The sequence below is a fragment of the Prionailurus bengalensis genome, chromosome D1, assembly GCF_016509475.1.
Source record: "Prionailurus bengalensis isolate Pbe53 chromosome D1, Fcat_Pben_1.1_paternal_pri, whole genome shotgun sequence".
Taxonomy (NCBI): Eukaryota; Metazoa; Chordata; class Mammalia; order Carnivora; family Felidae; genus Prionailurus; species Prionailurus bengalensis.
The window spans coordinates 97768691-97788518 of NC_057346.1; the positions used below are offsets into that span (position 1 = coordinate 97768691).

Below are 19828 nucleotides of genomic sequence, written 5' to 3' on the forward strand. Positions count from 1 at the left end.
CAGCTTGGCCAGCCTGGCAGGTGCCTCACCCAGGCTACAAAGCCCATGCTTTCTATTCCCCCGTGCCCCCTGGGTGGGCGGGGGGGGGGGGGGGGGGGGGGAAGCACTGATCCACCACGCCCACCGGTGACTAGGACAAACCACCCATCACCCTCCAGAGGATCAGCCCGGTCTTAAAAGGCCTGGGTCAGATACAGGACGTGACGGGGCCCCAGGGCACTGAGGGCACTGCCCACTGGCCATCCACTTGACTCCCCAAGGTGGCGGTGGGCGTCCAACCCGCCAGGCCCCTCCCCTCCGCGTGGAACAGTAGTTACAGCTGGGCTTCGGGGACAGCCGGGCCCGGTGTGGGCAGGGCAGGGGGCCCAGGCAGAGGTTCACTTGGAAGCAGCCGGAGCTGGGCTGCACCTGCCCCCCCCCCCCACCCTACCCAACACTATCCCAAGATGAGAAACACGTCTGGGGCCTGGGCTGCCTTTCTCTACCCCTGTCCCCACACCGTGAGGGCCACCACTTCTGTGCACATTTGCGGCCTAGAGGGAAGGAGAGCACTGGGAGTGAGGGCTAAAGGGGGGCACACGAGCAGGGGCAGGGAGGGTGTCCTCAGCTCTGAGGGAACCGCGTGTTAGCCTCCTCCAGGGCACTTGGGGTGGGGACGACATTAGAGGAGTGGCCTGCTGAAATATTTCTATTTATTTCCCCTGCTGAGTTTGAAGGGCACCCAGTCCCACCCCGCCGGGTCTCGGGGGCAGCACCCCGGGGAGAGGGCGAGGGTGCGCGAGGGGACTGAACCGGGCAGACCGGAGGGACGAGGAAACGCCACTGTGTCTCTCTCTTCTTCACCTCCAAACCCCATCACGGGGGTTCCACCTCTCTCTGCGTCCACTGTCGGGGCCGGCCTGGGGGTGAGGCTGGACCCAGGCCAGTTGGGGGAAGGGGACTCCTAGGGGCGTCCGGGAGCCGGGTGGAGGCACGGCAGCCTAGAGTAAGGCCCTAGGAGAGCCTGTGGTGGCCAGGCTTGGGGCTGGGGACCGGGCTCTGGCGACAGGTGGCCCACTGCAGAGGGAGGCTGAAAGGGAGGCACCGGCTCAGAGACCACCACCCCTGCGGGTCCGCCCGCAGCTGGGCTGTGGGAAGGGCAGGCGTGTGAGGTGAGGGGGCAGGGGGCAGCTCCCATGGGTGGGGAGGGATAGGGGCACGGGGTCAAATTCTTGGATTTTTCCAGGCATACACGGAAGCCACGGTCAGCCACATGGGCACTAGAGTGGCCGGGGGTGTAGGGAGGACCGGGGGACAGTGCTCAGCCTGTCTCAAACCAGAGAAGGGCCTCCCGGCAGAAGGGGCGAGAGCCCCATCTCAGGCCAAAACCCCACGACTCAAGCTCTCCAGTGAGTGTCCAGGGGATCCGGAGGCCAAGAGACCCACGAAGAGGAGGCGTTCCTGTGTGGGGCGAGGGCCAGAGGTTCAAGAGGCCCCGTCCCTCCCCAAACCTGAAAGCCCAGGAGATCACAGCATTTGGGGGTGCCCGGGAGGAAAGGAAGGCGGTCAGCCCCGCCTGCCTGGGGGCAGGCCCGGCACAGGGCAGGCTCCTTCCTGCCTTCCAGCAGCCAGAGGGAAACTGAGGCCCCGGGGCCTCCCCGCCACACAGGGGCCCCTGGCCCAGCGAGTGGCTAGACTTTCTTGGGTTTTCGGCCCACTTGGTAATAGTAGTAAATGCTGATGACGACAAAAAGGAGGCGGCTGGCCAAGAGCAGCAGAATCCCCAGGGACGCGAGGCCGGTCTCCGCGAGCGTGGCACTGATCACTGTGGGAGAAAGACCGGGAAGGGACAGACGTCAGCGGAGGGGTGTGCCTCACCCTCAGCCCGGGGCGACATACTGACGGGCGCCCGGGCGGCTCAGTCAATTAAGTGGCCAACCCTTGGTTTCGGCTCAGGTCGTGATCTCACCATTCGGGAGTTCGATCCCCGAACTGGGCTCTGTGCTGCCGGTGCAGAACCTGCTTGGGATTCTCTCTCTCTCTCTCTCTCTCTCTCTTTCTCTGCCCCTCCCACGCTCGCTCTCAGAATAAATACATAAACTTAAAGAAGGAAAAAGATGGAATGCTGAGCTGGGGGGGTCCTGCCAGCTGCTGGCCCTCACGGACATGTCTGTTGTGATGTCCCCCACGTGGCAGGTACTGGGGCAAGGGCGAGCATGCCATCACACCTGCTCTGGGTACACAAGTGAGCGATGGGTTATGGGAGGCGGCAGGTGCACGTACACGGGGGAGGCTGTGGCTCTGTGTGTGTGTGTGTGTGTGTGTATTCAAGAAGGTACAGGTGTGTGTGGGTAGGTGAGCACAGGGGCACAGACACACAGGCAGACACGGCCACGTGAGCCCCTCCCCCTCAGATGGATTTCGTCACTTCCTGGAAACCAGGCAGCAAGAGCTGGAAAGCCAGGGGCCACGCCACCCTGCCCACACCTCCCATCCCACCCCGTCAGCCTCCCTGTCTCACTGCCCACCTCAAGACTCACCCAAGAACTGGACCCCAAAGTAACAGGCTTCGGTGAGCAGAGTCCATCGGATGATCACTTTCTCAGCCGTGTAGAGAGCATTCCACATGATCAGGGAGATGCCTGGGGCAGGGGGGACAAAGAGCAGACTGGGGAGGGCGTCTTGAGCCCTAGCCCCTTGGGGCAGGGGCCCGTTCCTCCTCCACTGGGCAGATTTGCCAGGAACCCAGACTTCCACTTTCCCCACCCCCATTCACACTCCCCAAATTAAAGCCATCCGCCATCCCACCGAACCCCATAACCCTAGCTCTCCCACTGCATGGGTGATGTCCTTGAAGCCACCCCGATCTCCACCAGCCCCTGCCCCTGCCCCCTGGCACTGGTGCAGACCCTTGAAGGTTGGGGGAAACTGCATGTGCAAAGGCACGGAGGCTTTCTGAAACGGGGGACTGGGCATCGCGAGATGCGGCCGGAGCCCAGGGCCCACGGTGGGATATGGGGGAGGCGGGTCTGGGAAGGTAGGCTGGATCCACCCTACAGACCACCCCGAATGCCAGGTGGAGGGGCTGGGCCTCTATTCTGCAGGTAAAAGGGACCGCGGGATGTTTTAGAGAAGAGGAGGGACGCTACCTGTGCTAGGCTTTAAAGGCTGTTAACTCAGCTTCCGGCCAGGCACGGGGTGTGACAAATTCGGAAACAGAATGGTTCTAAGGAGAGGCCCAAGGGTGGGAGGGGTTTTGCAGACCCGTGTCAATTTGGTCTCCCGCGCTAGGCCGTGAGGATCTGGAGGGCAGGGCCCGAGCCTCATTCACCTCTGTACCTGGATGACCAGGTGGGGGGAGCTACACACAGTAAGTATTCGGTGTTTGCCGAGTCCACTGGGTGCATTCCAGCAGTGGCCACGAGATGGCAGCACACACCCAGCAGAGACAGACTCAGCCGAAGGGAGGGACAGCAGGTGCTTAGAGGGGGCGCCCAGGCACAAAGAAAGGCTTCCCCGTGCTCCTCTCAGTCCCCGTTGGTCCCCGGCTGCCCATCACGTCCCTCGGAGTCTGCCCTAGCAATACTCACTGAGGAGGGCACCGCCATAGAGGCGGATGGGGGTCTTGCTGGTCACCTGGGCTCCATCAAAGACCGCATCATAGAGCTGGTCAGGGAAGGCGAGGGCCTGTGGACATTGGTGGGAAGTTCATGGGCAAAGTTGGTGGGGGTCGCTGTTGCAACATCCTCTGGACATGTCCCTCCTTCCCCCCAGAAGCAGGGCTGAGATCCCTGGGGCAGTCGACTGTCAGAACCTTGACTGGCCCCAGGCCTTCCGTGCCAGGACAGAAGGCTCTGGGTTTCTAGGGGCAACGAGTCAGGAATGTGGACCACGGGATCTAGGATGTGCCACAGCAGGCCGGGTACAGGTGGGAATGAGTGTCGGGAGCTGGGACTGTGGAGGGAGCTAGAGGGCCTTCAGCATGATGACCATGTGGGTAGAGGCAGCGGGGCCCCCAGGGTAGAGGAGGAACCCCCAGCAGAGGTTCAGAGGCAGGACACAGGGAGCCGGACCCAGGGCTGGGGGCGGCGGGGGGGGGGGGGGGGCTCACCATGATGGCAATGCCGGAGAAGAGCACAGCAGAAGCAAACTGCCAGACCCTGGGGACACGTGGAGAGACGGGTCAGAGACGCCCAGGCCCCAGGGGACCCTCCCCTCTCCAGCCAAGATGTCCAGGGATGGCTGGCGTTAGGGGGAGGGAACGAGACGGGATGGAACCACAGGCACGAGGGCACCGGGGCAGAGCTGATGCGGCAGGGTCTGGTGCGGCCCTTCCCCATAACCCTGCCCCCGGCCCAAGCTCACGCTCAAGTGCTCACCTCAGCCCCAGAGGCTCCCGAACAGCAAACTTGATTTCATTGCCCAAGACCTGGCTGATCTGTAGACAAACAGGGGTCAGGGCCATGCCCAGCCCACTCACTCCCCTCCCGGAGCCCCCTGGCGTGTCCGGGCACCCACCGGGGTACTTCTGCTCAGCCAGAAGGTCACCCAGGCTGGGAAGGTCACACTGAAGCCACCCCCCCTCTGCCTCTCCTTGACACCGGGGCTTACACAGGAAGCTGAAAATACGGTGGGTGAGAACAAAAGCTCAGGGGTCTGCTAGACACGGGCTTGAAGCGTGGCTCTGCCACTTACTGGTAACGGCCTCGGGCAAGTCCTGGCCCTCTCTGGGCCTCAGTTTCCTCCTCTATCAAATGGATTAATAACCATCCCCCAGCACTTTAGTGAGATTAAATAATGCTTATAAAGCGATTGTTGCAGTAGCTGGCTCATAATAAGCGCGAAATTCATTCTAGCGATCTGTCTTCGTTTTTGTTACGATTCCCCGGACATCTCCGTTACGTTCCTAGAGAAAATGAGCTAAGTCCTGGGGCTCCTGCAGCCACAGCTACTCTTCTCCCAGATGGCAGGCCGGACCCGCCTCCCCGAAGGGGTGTTGAGGTGGGCCCCCGGGTGTGGCCAGCTGAAGGGCCCCCCCCCCCCCCCGCCCGGCCCACCTTGGAGCGGTGCACCTCCCCGTCGTCGTCCTCCCCGCCCACGCCGAGGATCTTGCGGGTCTTGAGGCGGCTCACGAGGTCCGTCTGGCTGTGCTTCTTCATGAGAGGCGGGGGCTGCTTGGCCGCCATCTCCTTCTGGAGCCGCTGTCTACGGAGGCCGAGGGGAGACACCAGCCTCAGCCACAGGTCCTGCCCGGCCCCCAGACGTCAGGGGCACCCAGTTCGGACCTCGGGGCCTGGCCAGGCCTCCCCGTCAGCGTGGGGCAGCAGGGGGAGCACCAACAAGAAATCTGAGGGCCCAGGCTTGGTAGTCGGCTCCCTAACTACCCGGCTGCGTGAGGAAAGGGGCAAGTGTCTCCCTTTCCTGGCCTCGGCTTCCTCGTCTATTAAATGGGTGGGGGAGGATGTTCCTAAAACCCTTCCCGCTCTGTGAGCCTATCGGGCCTAAAGGCACACGGTACACCCCAGGTCACCAGGCCGGACGGAGCCTTTCAGAGCGTGTGCGCCCAGGAAAGGCGTTCGGGCCCAGATGAGACCACATCCGGGAGGTGGGGGCCATCGGGAGTCCGGGTCAGTCTTGCCAGACGAGGGGTGATCTGCCCGAGTCCTGGGGTCCAGGTCCCCCACGGAACTGTGGCCCAGACAACCCCTCCGCCTTAGCCAGACTCCCTCCCTGTCTCCCACACGACCTCCTTCAAGCCGCCAGGGCTGAGAGAAGGGGAGCGGGGTGACCCCGGGACCCAGCGGAGCCAGGGGAAGGACGGCCGGGATTGCTGGTGGAAGCCCGTGCCCCTCCCTGCCAGGGGCACGCACTGCCAGCCTCTTCCCCTCCCCGTGTCTGCTCGCCATCCTCCACGGCCCCCCCGCCCCCCGCCAGGTCTTGAGCGCCTACCGTCTACCAGGCGCCGGTCCGGGAGACACGGAGATGACTTGGCCGCCGGTCCTCCGGTTCAATCAGCACCACACCTATGCAAAGGAGATAGAAGTGTAGACCCCGGTGAGGCACAGGCCTCCGAAGGCTGGCACTGGGCTGGGAACCGCCAGGGTGCCATGGGGGCTGCTTACGCCCATTCTACAGATGAGGAGCTCAAGGTCAGCAAAGTTCAACAGAGACCGGCTGAGTGGCTCCAGCACCCCCCCCCCCCCACCTTATTCCAGCCCACAGCTACCCTCTGGCAAGGCCGCAAAACTGCTCTCACAGATGTTGCCGGCCCCTCTGCTGGGCTTGCTGGACCTCCCTGACCAGGCCTCGGACCTGGGTCCCAGTCTGGCTGCCAGCGGAGGGGTGTGTGTGGGGGACCAGCCAAGTCTCCCCCTCCCGGCCCTGGTCGGGGCGGCCAGAGGCAGAGCCGCCCTCAGCGTCCTAAAATAAAGCACCCGGACAAAGCAACATCAGAACGGAATCCAAGTGTGGGGCGCGTGGATATCGTGGCTTTCGACTCGGGTTAAGGAGGGAAATGGCAGAGTATCTCAAGTTTGGAGCTAACCACACAAGTTGGTACCGATGGCCTCCGGTGAGTGACATTCAAGGCCAAGGGCCCGCCCAACAACCCTCCCCCCCCCCCCCCCCCCGCCTTGCTATGCCGTCCCCTCCCTCCACACTCACCCTGGGGCAGGGGAGGGGCGCGGAGGTGGCCGCTGGTGACCAAGAAGGCCCTCTGGCGGGGAGGTGACCAGCCCCGCCCGAGAAAGCAGGGTTTAGCCACACTGCTCCTCAGGGCCCGGGCGCTGTCCCCACACCTCAACGCTGGCCACCACTTCTCGTGACCCCAGAGGCTACGATCAGCCCGGTGTCCCTCCCGCTGCCAGGTGGACCCGCTCGAGACAGCCTGCAAGGGCCGGCCAGCCGCTGCTGGTGGCAGCCAGGGCTCGCTCCCCCCTCACCCGTCCTCGGCCCAGGAAGCACGGGGGGGAGGCCCCGCCCGTGTCACGTCACCCCTAGCCCCTGGCCGCCACGGATCTGTTGTTGGCCGTCACCCCGGCTCTGTTCGTCTTTTTCCCAGTGTGTTATATACGTAGAATCATAAAGACTAGAACCATTTGAGACCGGCCCCTTTCATTCAGCATAACGAATGAGATGCCTTTGAGGTCCATCCAAGCTGCTGGGCCAGTCAACGGTCTTCTCCTCTTTATGGCAGAGTAATATTCCACGGGACAGATGTGCCGGCTTGGCAAGCCAGCCATTCGCTGAAGGACCGCCGAGTCTGACAATTATGAACGGACCTCAGTCCTGCGGCATTAAGGCCGGCCCTCGGGCCAAGCCCACCAGGCCTGGGCTGCATCAATGACCCCAGCTCAGAGCGACAGCTGCCTTCCTCCGCCCGGTGACCCCTCGCCACCAACGCGTGCACGACGCTCCCCTCCGCGCGGCGGGCCTGAACCTGCGAGGCAGGGGCCGTGGAGCGTGGCAGGGCCAGCCCGCAGGGACTGGGTACAGAAAGGGGACTACGGTGTCCCGGGCTCCATTTGACATCAGCACCGCTCTTGGGGGGGGCCGGCTTTATCCACAGGCACCGCCATCAGGTACCCGGGCTGGTGGGACCCGCTGTGGCCTCCCCCCAGCCCAGCCCCCAGCAAGGAGCTCATCACCAACAAAGGGCCCTAGGGCCTCCCAGGGACAGGGAAATCTCCAGGGAGAAGAATCCCCTGCACCTGCCTCTGCGCAGCTAACTCCTCTGAGCACTAAGTTCTGTTCCTTCTTCACCCACAGCACAGGGCCCAGCCTGGGGAGGGCAGGTGGGGGGCTGTATCACTCCCATACACCCGCCAGCCCCTCCACAGGCCCTACCCCCAAGGCAAGCCACGTACACGGCCCCCTCAGATCTGCCCTTGAACTTGCTTCCCTTCCCACTCCAGGTGTTTTTCAGCCTGGCCTCACTTTTTTTTTTAATGTTGATTTTATTTATTTTGAGACAGACAGAGGAAGAAAAAGAGAGAGAGGCAGAGCGAGAGGGAGAGAGAGAAAATCCCAAGCACGCTCCGTGCGGTCAGCATGGTGCCCGACATGGGGCTCGATCCCACGAACCGTGAGACCATGACCTGAGCCAAAATCAAGAGTCGGAGGCTTAACCGACCGAGCCACCCAGGCGCCCCCAGCCTGGTCTCATTTTAACCTAAGTGAGGACAGAAGGCACCTTCCTTTGCCGTACCCCCTGCATCGCGTCTGAACCAGATGTGCGTTCGAATCCCGATTCTGCCCTCTTACCTGCTGTAGGGCTTGGGGCAGCTGGCTCACTGCAGCTCTCCCAGCCTCAGTTTCTGCCCCTGGGAAATGGGGGCCACGAGAACACTGGCTCCGTGCATGCGCTGGAGGATAGGGCGAGGGAACTCAGACCCCTCTGAGTCCCTGGGTGCCTGGGGCCAAGTGCCCTGCCCGCCCACACTCACACTTCGCTCTCTTCCTTCAGCCATTCAGCCGTGCACAATGGAAAAAGCCTGCCCCATAGGGCGGTTGCTTCCTTCCCAGGGCCAGCTGCCTTCGAAGGGCCCCCAGGGCTTCCCCCAGGTGAGGCCAGCTGCCCGAGGGAGGCTGAGGGAAGGGGCAGCGTGGAGGACAACCAGCCAAGCAAGGAACAGGTGCAGGGACATTGCAGCCTGCAGTCCCCTAGAGCCTGAGTTCAGGACCCTCTACGTTCTGCCCCTCGCTGGCCTCTCTGACCTCAGTTCCCAATAAAGCCAGCAAGTCGCTGTCCTTCTGAACAGTGGTTCCCATTTCTGAACCACTGCCCCCGGGAGGGTCCTCCCTGCTCTCGGTCCCCCCACCCCGACACTCCTGGTTCTTTAAAGCCGCACGGCCCCTCCCTCCGGGCAGCTTTCTGGGACACAGCCCCTCCCGACTTCCGTGGGTCTCAGTGTGGGTGGCCCCTGGCCACTTCCAGCCCATAGGCCTAGTCACGTCATGGGCGCCTGGGCTCCCGGAGACCCGGTGATCCGAAGGCAGGGTTGTTATCTCGTCCAAGCATCTTCCCGCTGGGCCTCGGCACGCGGGCAGGCCCTTCATCGGCACAGGAGTGACAGTTGGGCTGTGGGAAGCAGGCCTCCCGAACCCCACCCAGAACACCCAAGATCACGCTATATTAGACGTGGCAGGGCCCAAGCGGGGGCTCTGTTCCAAACACACACTGGACAGGGCAGAAAGCTGAGGCCCAGAGACGGCAGGAGTACAGGAAAGGGGTTTCGCGGTCAGGCAGGGCTGGGTTTGAAATTGACACCTCCTCCTGGCTGGTGGTCTCGGACAAGCGGGTCCAGGGTGCCGAGGACACAGGAGAGTGGGCGCCGATGTCTCGGGGAAGGGCCCGGCCCATGGGGTGCCCGGGAAGCGGCGGGGGTCAGGACAGGCGGGGAGAGCAGGCGGGAAGAGGTCACGACAGCCACCTCCACGAAAGCTGCAGCCACCGCTAGACGGCCAGCGCCGCGGGCCGGGGCTTTCTGTAGGTCTGGCTCGCGGGGCTTGGGACACTTCCTGGCATGGGAGGGGCTCGGCAAATATTTGCGATCGAGTAGTGAGCTGGGGAAGGGTTTGAGAGCCCCCCACTGCTGGCCAAGCTCTGACTCCCTGCAGAACACACACCCCCCCACGCATCAAGTGCGGGGACGTCTTGAGGCCAGGAAGAACATCCCTAAGAGCTCCCAGTGGCAGTAAGACAGAGAGGTCATGACTACACGGAGGCCGGGAAGGGAGAGGTCTGTCAGGGGTACAAAGTGCCAGGGGAGAATGGGAGGGGGGGTGGGGAATATACTGCACGATTAGGCCAACTTGGGCTCAAGCCTCAACTCTTTCTCTTACTTGTCTGTGACCTCAGGAAACTTTCCCAACCCCTCTGAGCTTTCATCTCATCCTTGGTGAAACCACACTGCTACTTCTGAGCTCACAGGGTTGTGAGGAGACGCTGAGCACAGGCACTCAAGGGGCCTGGCACCTGCTGTGAGCTCCATACAGGACAGCAATTAATGACATTGCTTATGGGGCGGTTGCCAAGGCCCTGCCCTGGCGGCAGGTCAGACGGGCCTGGGGCGTCACTCCCGTGCTGGTCCTAAAGGACCTCTCCCAACCCCCCTACGGCCTCCCCAAGAAGCCTGCCTGGTTTCCATAGAAACGGCCGGACTGCAGAGCTGTCCCTGGCGTGGAGACTGTGCCCATGAGGGCTGGCTTAGAAACCTGACCGGCAGGGGGAGGGGAGAGGAGAGGAAGGGCGCCTGGGGCCCAGAACACCCACCAGCTGATTCAGGGCAGTTGCTGCTGAGTCTCAGAGCCAAGAACCACTTCCTTTTCGAACAAGACCCTCTGCTAAAGAGACAGTACACCTGTCCCTCCCCCATCTGGTAGGCACGGCCCCGGAGAGCACCCACCCCAGGGCTGGAGGCAGGGGACGAGGACTTCCAGACCAGGAATTCTCTGCAATCCCCATGACAACCCTAGGAGGACGACAGACGAGGAAACCAAGTGACTTATTCAAGCGTCTCGGGGTAAGTGGCAGAGTTGAAACTTGAACCGAGGTAACCGCACTTCGAATAGACATCCCGCGAGGAGCTGGGGTGTGTGGGCAGGGCCAGTGGCGATGTCTGGGGAACCTGACCTCCAGGAAGAACTACGCTGTAAGCCATCTTCCTCCTCACATCTCGCTTCGAAAGTCTCTGGCAGGTTGCCAGCATCCGAACTCCTTCCTTCCTTCCTGGGGTCCAGCCTCCCCTGGGTGAAGGCGCTGTGGCTCTGGCGGGACCGGGGCAGGGCCGCGGGGAGGCCCATTGTTCTGTTATCACACGGGTGCAAAATAGCTGGAAACAGGGGCTGGGACAGGGCAGTGCCAAGGGAGGGGGCAGTGAGAGGCGGAGCCTCCAGGCCCTGCTCGGAGAGAAGCGGAGGTGAGGAGGGAGCCCCAGCAAGGAGCCCATTCATCCACCCCATCGTCCCTTCCTGGGGCAGTCCACCAGCCCCTTGGCCAAGATGGGGTCGAAAGACCCCCCAACCCAGAGCCCCCAGCCTGGGTCTTCAGGCGGAGTGAATCTCACATCTCAAGGGCCGTACGGGAGAGGCTTGGGGATGAAGGGACCCATGTTCCTTACTAGCCCTACGCCTTTGGGCAGATTAACCTCTCCTGCACTGGAAATGGGGGTCATGAGGCCCGACTTACCAGCTTGTCGGCAAAGTTACAGCAAAACTAAGAAGCCCCAGGACACAAAGGGGGCTTGGCTAATGCCGGCTGTCCTATGGACATCATCACAGTGACTGCTAAGGTGCAGGTGTGGTCCTCGTGGGTCTCGGGGCCTTCGGGCTAAGGCACAAAGCCAAGCCGACTTCCGGGCAGCGCGTCCCTTGAGGGTGTAGTTATTCTAAAGGCCGAGCCGGCCTGAGGCAGTCAGCCTCGCCTGTCAAGTGGCTGGTGAGCCAGTCGAGGGCAGCGCCGTATCATCTCTCTGGCGCGTGTCCCACGTCACCCCTGGGCTCAGCGCGGATGCAAGGGAGCAGGGTGACAGGTAGAACTGGGGGGGGGGGGTGGGGGGGTGGCGGGGAGCATGATGCAAATCCCGCCACGGTGACAGGCCTAGATCCTGAGTCAAGAAAGGGATTCCACGTCCCGTTTCCAAGAACCTCCAGGAACGTGGGAGCTGCCAACGGAGCCCTGAGTCACTGGCGGGGAGACAGGACAGCTGAGGTCACCAAAGACTGTGCCACCGCGGGAAAACCAGGGCCCAACTGTGAGATTCGGTTAATTCATTCAAAAAAAAAAAAAAAAAAATGGAAGCATGGTCTCTGGGGCCCTCCCGGCTGTGATAGTCATGATTTGGCTTCTAAATCCACACTCCAGCGGCACACGAGGCCCGAGCTCCCGCTGCCTGGGGGCCTCTTGGGGACACGCCTATTTTAGCCACGAGTTCTCTTTGTTTTGAAGGTGCCTGATTTCCAGAATTGCAGAGGAAAAGCCCCAACTTTCATCATAAACAAACATCTGCAAATCGTCAGGGACGAAAAAAGTAATAAACATTCCCCGCAGTGTCGGAAAGGGTGGGAGAGCAGGGGACAGGGAGGGGGCATCCCTGGGCCTCACCCCAGGGCCTGAGAGGGCTGCTGGGTGCAAGCGGGATTCAGCCCTTGACGGCCATCCACCCGGCCACCCATCGTCACTCAGAAGTCGCTGAGAGGGTCTTCCCTGTCCCTACCGTCACTCACAAAGGGCAGAATTTCTGTCCTCTCAAGCCGGGAATGGGCCTGCCTCCCCCACAGCCTGGCGACCGCGTCAGGGCCCTCAAAGGCAGCTGGTGCTTCTGGATCCCACGGGACCATGATCCTGGGGACGGCCTGGCTTCCGGCTGCCATGGGGCCAGAGCTCTTGAGAGGGGGCAGTGGACATAACGTCAATACCCCACCGCCCCTCCCACCGCTCTCCAAACCTCTACCAGGGGAGGACAACGGGGGCAAAAGGAACTTCCCTGCAGGGATGCCAACTGTTCCAGAAGCGAGAGGTGATTTGCCCTCTGGGTGGCTCGGGGGAGGCAGGCAGAAGGGTCCCTGTACTTTTCCCGGGATGCGGATGGGCCAGCCAGGACTGCCCATCTCCCCCAGGTTTGGGGGCTCTGGCTTAGTGGTCAAAGGAGTGGGTTAAGACTCAAAAGGCTTGTGTACCTGCATGGCGTTGGGCCAGTGACACCACCTCTCTAGGCCTCCGTTTCCTCATCTGTTAAATGGGTGTAATAAGGCCACCTACCATCCACTGATGGGGAGGCGCACAAAAACACCCAGAACAGTACCTGTTCCATAGTGAGCGCTTAGTAATGTTGCTGCTGTTATTTTGAGACTAGGAGACTCAGCTTCTTTGCCTCAGTTTCTCCCTTCACCATACCAGCTTCAGAACAGTCCCCTTCAAGGGGCTACATGTGGATACAGAATGGGGTGTTTACAAGGGACGGCCAAAGAAGGAAATGGGAAGGGAACAGGGACTCCCTCTGGGTCCGGAGGCAGATGCGGCCCGGAGGCACTCACGACAGACGGGCAGGGAGAACCTGGAGAGGGTTTGGCAACGGATTGCAGGGATATGGAGCCCCTTGAGCTACTAAGCCTGGGTGGCTCCCCTCCATGTGTCCAGCTCTTGGCCAGGCCTGACCCTGGCCGGGACGCAAACCAGTGTGGCCAATGAGTAGCTGAGCTGCAGGGTGAAGCGAAAATATTATAGGCCGGGAGTCAGAACATCGGGCACCCTGCCCTGCTGCCACCGCTACGTGTCCTGGGGTAACTTCAGAGCCATCCGAGCATCACTTCCCTCCTCTGCAAAATGGACAGGCGTCATTCCTTTTCAGCCAGCCTTGCCTCCTATCTCTTCCCCACCCCCCTCTCTCCACCCCAGTCACACTGGCTCCTTACTGTTTCTCAAATACGGCAGATATGTTCCTGCCTCAGGGCCTTTGCACAGGCCGATCTCTGCAGGATCTTTATTTACCCAAGCTATTCCCACAGTTCACTCTTTCAAAGCCTTGACTCACAAGTCACCTCCTCAGGGAGGCCTCCTGGACCACCTTTATGTAAAATAGCACCCCCACCCCTCGCCTCGACACCCCCTGACACTCAACTTTTCCCCCTTCACCTCCCAATACGCCGTCTAATTTAATTTTATCATTTTTTTCCTCTACCCTTTAAGTGTCAGCTCCGTGAGGGAAAGAATCTTCATTTTGTTCTCAGCTACCTCTCAGTGCCTGGGACTGTGGCCCTTCATTCACTAAATCACCGTTGGCGTCGGGCCCCCAATTTGTTCGGTAAGTGAAAGCATGGAAGAGTCTAGAACTGTGTATGTCTAGGGGTCACTGCTAATTTCATGGCTCTCCTACCCGGCACACCGGCGAGGGGGAGGGCCTTTCTCCAGAGGGGCTGGAGGGTTGTCCGTGGCTGCGTATAGAGTTGGAGAAGTTACTGCGGGGCCTGGGGGCAGGGATCCAGCAAAAGTGTTGACAGCTAGACAATGGTGAGGGACTTTGGGTCTCAGCCCTCCACCCCAAATCTGGAAGGATTGATAAGACCTACAGCATGTGGGCGGGAAAAAAAAGACGCCAGGGCTGCTGATCCCCGGGGTACTGGAGCCAGAGGGGACCTCAGGGACCGGACGGCCCATTTTATAGATGGGATAACAGAGACCTGGAGAACACACAGTGCCTTATTTCCTAACAGCCCAACGAGAAACACCTTTCCTCCTCCTGGGCTGAGGGTGAGGCTTCCGCTAAGGAAGGCACAGTGTCCCCTCCTGGCACTCCACCAACGCCCCCCACCCCAACCCACTCTCCGTCCCTGCGCTCTTTGGGCGGCAGGAAGAGAGGGTCTGCAGAGGGCCGTGGCCTTCTCCACACAGGCCACCAGCCGTGTAGGTCCAAGAGGCCGCACAGTTGGGGTGGGCATCCCTGCGGCCCTGATGCGTCCTCCCCGCAGGACTGTCCCACCAGGAAAAGTTTGTCTGAAGGAAATCAACCAGGAAGCGCGGGGCGGTGGTGGGACCGCCGACTCGGCCTTGGCCATGGGCGCTGGGCTCTGGAGGAGCCGCGGGGTTCCCGGCCTCCGCCCTGCTCCTGCCCCCGCCCACCTAGCTCCGGCGGCGGCGGCGGAGAAACTGGCTCCCCCGGGGCCGCGAGGGGGCGGCGGGAGCCCGGGACTGGGTGGGGGCGGGGAGGGCGGAGCGAGGGGACGCAAAGCAGGCGCCGGATACTGCGGGGCGCGCCGGGGATGCGCGCGGGATTCTGGCGGTTCCTCGACAGACCCCCTGGATGGGTGCGAGTATTTTGTCCGCGGCAGGAGCCCCAGCCCACGCAGAGCCAGGCCGATGGCCCCACACTGCCCCCTTCCTGCTGAGCGCGCGACTTAGGGGAGACTGGGGGGGGGGGGGGCGACGTCTCCACCTGTGCTTTCCTGACCCTCCCACCCAACCACTGGGGCTTAGGCGCGGCTTCGGTTTCGGCCTCCTCCCCCTCCCCCTCCCCCTACCTACCTCCCCGGCCGGGTGTCGGGGGTCTCTCCCGGTCTGGCTCCTTCCTCCTCCAACGTGTCCTTTATCTCCGGCTCCAGACACTCACCCACTTTCGGAGACCCGGGCCTGAGAGCTGGGGACCCCAGGCGGGGAGCTCCGGGCTGTTGGGCGCCCCCACGGCCGGCCGAACCAGTAGGACCCGCCAGCGGGAACTCCGCCACCGCGATCAGCGGCCCTGCGGGGGCGAAGACAGAAGGAGGGGCACTCGCAAGTTTGTGCCGCGCACTCCTCGGACCGGGGAACAATGGCGATGGGGGGGAGGGGACAGAGAACCGAGCGCGGGGACAACAGTCAGACCTCAGGGAGACAGAAACTGCTTTTCGCTCTTTCTCTCTTGCTCCGAAGCACAGGGGGGAGGTAAGGGCGAAATACACAGTCCAACGGAGCAGACACAGCGGAGGGAGAAAGCCAGGGGAGACAGGGAAACCGAGGCAGAGGGAAGGAACCGAAGGGGCTGGAGGACTGCGCCTCGGGAGGGGGGGGGGCCGGGAGGGGACCCCTGGAGTCGCGGCAGAATCTGCCGGGTCCGAGAGGTCCTGGGGCGTCCAGGTCGCGCGCCCGGGGCCCCCATGACCCTGCGGCCGCAGAAGCCCCGCTGGGCTGGGCTGGGCTGGGCTGGGCTGGGCTGCGCTGCGCAGGTACCGGCCGGCGGCGGGAGGGGAACGTGCGAGGCTCGGAGGCGGCGGCGGGGGACAGAACTTACGTTCCTAGCGCATGCTGGCGCCGGCGCTGCGCGGGGCTGGCGAGCCAGGGGACGCTTGGGCTCTCGGGAGCCTCACATCGCGCCGCCCGCGCGGGGCAGGGCAGGGCAGGGCAGGGCCGGGCGGGACTGCGCGCGGCGTCCTGCGCGGCCGGGGTTTGCCCGAGTCTGGCGGCCCGCGCTGGTCCCTCCTCTCGGTCCCGCGCGCAAGCCAATGGCGCGCCGTCCCCTCCCACGCGCCGGCTGCCTCGCCCCCGAGGGTGGCCGCCGGGCGGGAGGGGGAGAGGGGTTGGGGCGACTGGGCTCCGGGGCTTCCCAGCCGAGGCTTTCCTAGGGACTGCCTGCGGGGGGCGCGCTCACGCCCCGGGAGACGGCGCCGGAGAATGAAAGCGGAGGGCCCGCGGCGCCCAGGAAGACTTTTCTGGCAAGTTTCTGAAGCCCGCGCCCCTTTCGTGAGACTATCAACACCCCCACGGGTTGGCAGACCACGCTGTCTTAAATATCCTTGGGGTATCCCCTGGGGCCTAGGCCAGTGTCTAAAATGGAAGGGACTGCTTTGGCTGGTAGATACCCAAGTGTGTAGGGAACACAGTGACAACAATGGTCACCATCTGCTGAGCGCCCGCTCCCTGCCAGGCACCGTGTGCGCAAGGAGTTACAAGCGTTAACTCAGCTGATGCTCACAACAGCCTATACCAGCCGCGGGATTCATCCCATTTTACAGATGATGATCATTGACTTCGGATTTGGGCTTCCAGCCTAGACCCCCCCACCCCCTCTCCAAGTGACACCCACCCCTCCACATATACCTCTACCTTTTTCATCCTAAAGCCGGGCCTCAGCCATGTCGCTGTAAGCCGCACTGTCACAGGACTAAGATCTTATCTGGGGCTCCTGGACCCGTCCTGGGGGGCACAGTTGTCAGACCTTGTATCTCTGCGCATCCTGTGGGGGGTAAGGGAGGGTGATGGGGGTGGTTTGGGGTCTGTGGGAGCCTGTCAGCTTAAAAGAACCAGGCTCCTACAAACAACGCTCCCCCCCCACCCCAATTTCTGGCTCATTTCAACCCCCTGTGACCAGTAATGTGCCTCCCACCCCAGATCTCACCACCCTGCAGCCTTCTTCTAAGAAAAATGCCTGGATCTCTTCATTTTAATCTGATGGGAGTGGGGGTGGGGACAGAAAGGCAAGGTTGATGACACATTCCATTTCATGAGATAAGTAAATAGAGCAGGCAGAGGTGAGTGGTTGCCCCAGGTCTCTTTTGACTCCAGGTCTGAGCTCTTTCTGGACCAGGTCCTGAAGGGTTAATCAGGCAGGCTCTGGGAGTGCCCTGCCCGGGTTCGAACCCTGGCTCAGCCATCTGGCAAGTTATTCAACCTCTACATGGCTTATTTCCTCCGCCTCCGAAATGGGGGTGACCAATACCGGGAACTGCCCGGGTTGTTGTGGAACGGCAACAGCACACACTTATTGAGCACTAACTGTTTGCCAAGCAGACTCTCACCTGTCTCCCCGGAGCTGGGAATGGGCGGGAGAGGCTGTGCCCTTTGCACGGAAGTAAATGGAACGGGGCCTGGTTTATAGAGAGCTCCCAGTGACAGTGAGCTGTCCTGATTACCAAGGGAACGACTCTGATCCGGAGCCACCTTTGTGGCCCACGGTGCCACCATCCCGGCACCCAGCCGGTGATGGCCAATAATGAATAGGTAAGTGAGTGAACGAATGGACAGAACTACAGATCGAGATTGTTCCTAAGTGTGTTGGGTGAAGTACAGACCCAAGGTCCACCCGACTTGAGGCTCGACAGGCGTCTTTCCAACAACTCAGTCTCAACTCGCTGCCTTAACAGAGCTGGCTGAAGCTGGGATGATGAATTCATTTGTTGCCTCTTCTGTCTTCCCAGCATGCAAGGCTCTGGGTCGCCACAGGGAGGGTACCCGCCTTGCTAGTGTGCAGTGTCGCCTCTGATTGTCCCCCCCCTTGACACGGAGACACTACCAGTGCTGCCCTTGGTGTGATCACTGTTATATCCAAGGGCCTTACATCAATAGGAGAGATTTTGTAACAATCACCCAAGATCTCCAACATGGAAGGTGCTGCCTGAGTGGTAGTGAGCACCCCGTCACTGGAAGCATACAAGCAGCAGCCAGGGAAGGATTAATGAGGGGTGCTAGGGAAGGGATTCGCACCTTCGGTGGCGCAGGATGTGGATAACCTTTGAGCCCTGGGTGCCTTGATTCTGTCTTCCGATTCCCAAGCCCATCAGTGGGGAGCCTGGGAGCACAGGCTGTCCCCCCATCCTCACGAAGGAGGCAGTGTTGACTGGGCTCTTCCTGTGTGCTGGGCAAGGTGCCGGGTGCTGGGGCTCTGGGGGTAACCAGGACCCAGTCACTGTCCTTGGGGAGCTCATGGCTCTCGGGAGTCAGACGCACACACAGCAGCAACGGAGACAGTTCACGGTGACCGGCAAAGGGCTTGATGGGCAGGAGGAGAAAGAAGCAGCTATCCATGACCCCAGGCATCTGCAGTCCTTAAAGCGCCCGTTAGAAACTCTTGCTGTCTTCCTTCCTACTAAAGTGACTTGCATCTAGTTCGGGAATGTTCCCTTCGACTGGCATTCTGCTCTTAACTTCTCTGTCACCTCATCTTTACACTGGGCGTAAAAAACAATTCACTTTGCTGGGCTGTTGTGAGACAGAAACTGAACGTTCGTAAAGTGCTCCCCAAATCTAGGCACGAACAGGTGCTTTGGCCTGCTGACAAGGAGGTGTCCTCTTTATTCGCAGTGGGGTTAGGGCCCTGGCTCCACTCCTAACTAGCTGTCTGACCCTCTGCGGCACCTGAGAAGCGGGGACATAAAAATACCCGCCTCTAGGAGCTCATCGAGTGTGGCATTAGAGGAGAAAGGTTTGCAGGCTGGAAATGCTGATTCCTATTACTCTCATGCTTACTGTGATTCTCATTGGGAAACTGTCCCTCAGAGCCCCAGGAGGGTGGGGGAGGGCGTGCGTGAAGGTGGAACCCCCCCCCGGGAGGCCAGCTGGGGGAGGGTCACTCCCCTCCAGCCTCCCACTGGAGCCTGGGCGCAGCTGGGTCTCAGGTTGCCTGCCCCGGTCACCCCCAGCAGGGGTGACAGCACCTTCATGGTGCCTGTGTCCGTGTCGGTGCACGCACTCTGACCCGTGCAGCTGGGTGGCACGTGGGTGAGGGTGTGCCCGGAGGGTGGCGTGGGCACAGGAAATGCCTGTACCTGCGGCCAGAAATCACTTGTGGATTGTGAATCCCTCGGGAGGAACGCGCAGGCAACTGGATTTCAGAGACTCGGCAGAGGGACTAGTGCGGGCATCCGGGGAGGAAGAGGAGGAGAGGGGCTAGGGGAATGCCCACTGGGCCTCGTCTTTGGGGCCGAGGCCTGGCGACTGGGTGCACAGTGATCCCCCTCCCTGGGGATAGCGGGCGGGGTACAGAGAGGAAGAGACTGTCGTCAGAGGCCCTCGTGGTTGAGGACGGGGGTGTTAGAGCTGACAGACCTGGGTTCAAATCCTAGGTATGGATCACGGGCCAGTGCTTTCATTTCTGTGAGCCTCAGTTCCCTACTTCCTGGGGGTTTCTGGGAGTTAAGCCCCTTGGCAAGGACTAGGCATTATTGTTGCTATTATTGGTAGCAGCCCAGCGGAAGAGAGGGAGAGGGCCTCCGCAGGTGCTGGTGTTTTGTAAACTGTAAAAAGGGAGCTCTGAGATACGAAAACTGTCGAGCCACGGTTAGCTAAAGCTGCCATGAGGAGCGCCATTTTGGTCCCAGATGGGAGGGCCGTTGTCCCAGGGAGTGAGGCAGAGGAGTTAGGCTTTCGTAACGCCTACCGGTTTCCCTTCCTGGTTCCCCTCACTTCCTCCAGATTTTCCTTCCTGGTTACAGAGCCTGTCTGGCAAGAAGACCTCCGGGGGCTTCCTCTCCGCTGCTGGTCGCCGGCTGAGCGCCCCTTTGGGGACCGTGAGGAGCAGCTGCGGGATCAGGCAGGCCTCCCCCACACTGCCTGCCCCCCGCCCCCAGCCTGGGGAGACTGGCCAGGCCTCCTTCCCTCCACCCC

The 19828-nt window shown here is 61.7% G+C and overlaps 1 protein-coding gene across 4 annotated transcripts; it reads right to left on the bottom strand.

The window, feature by feature from the left end:
* Window positions 1–675: 675 nt before the first annotated feature.
* TP53I11 (tumor protein p53 inducible protein 11) lies at window positions 676–16032 on the bottom strand. 4 transcript variants are annotated; one of them, XM_043581026.1, is made up of 10 exons: window positions 15741–15896; window positions 14999–15212; window positions 8242–8300; window positions 5929–6002; window positions 5037–5184; window positions 4359–4417; window positions 4091–4139; window positions 3570–3666; window positions 2520–2621; window positions 676–1804 (listed from the first exon to the last, which is right to left on the bottom strand). In XM_043581026.1, the coding sequence occupies exons 5-10, from the start codon at window positions 5163–5165 to the stop codon at window positions 1671–1673; spliced, it is 570 nt and encodes a 189-aa protein (XP_043436961.1). In that variant the 5' UTR covers window positions 5166–5184; window positions 5929–6002; window positions 8242–8300; window positions 14999–15212; window positions 15741–15896; the 3' UTR covers window positions 676–1670. The 4 variants fall into 4 exon arrangements, with proteins under 4 accessions (XP_043436961.1, XP_043436960.1, XP_043436958.1 ...); XM_043581025.1 differs by having other exon boundaries at window positions 8242–8342; XM_043581023.1 differs by lacking the exon at window positions 8242–8300 and having other exon boundaries at window positions 15741–16032.
* Between the last annotated feature and the right edge of the window lie 3796 nt (window positions 16033–19828).

What these genes read in the sequence shown, in the direction of transcription:
- TP53I11 (XM_043581023.1), bottom strand. Translation starts at nt 5,165, where the DNA reads ATGGCGGCCAAGCAGCCCCCGCCTCTCATGAAGAAGCACAGCCAGACG. An exon ending in GGGAGGTGCACCGCTCCAAG is followed by an intron (nt 4,418 to 5,036) that starts GTGGGCCGGGCG and finishes GTTTGTCTACAG; the next exon opens with ATCAGCCAGGTCTTGGGCAA. An exon ending in CTTTGGGGTCCAGTTCTTGG is followed by an intron (nt 1,805 to 2,519) that starts GTGAGTCTTGAG and finishes TTTCTCCCACAG; the next exon opens with TGATCAGTGCCACGCTCGCG.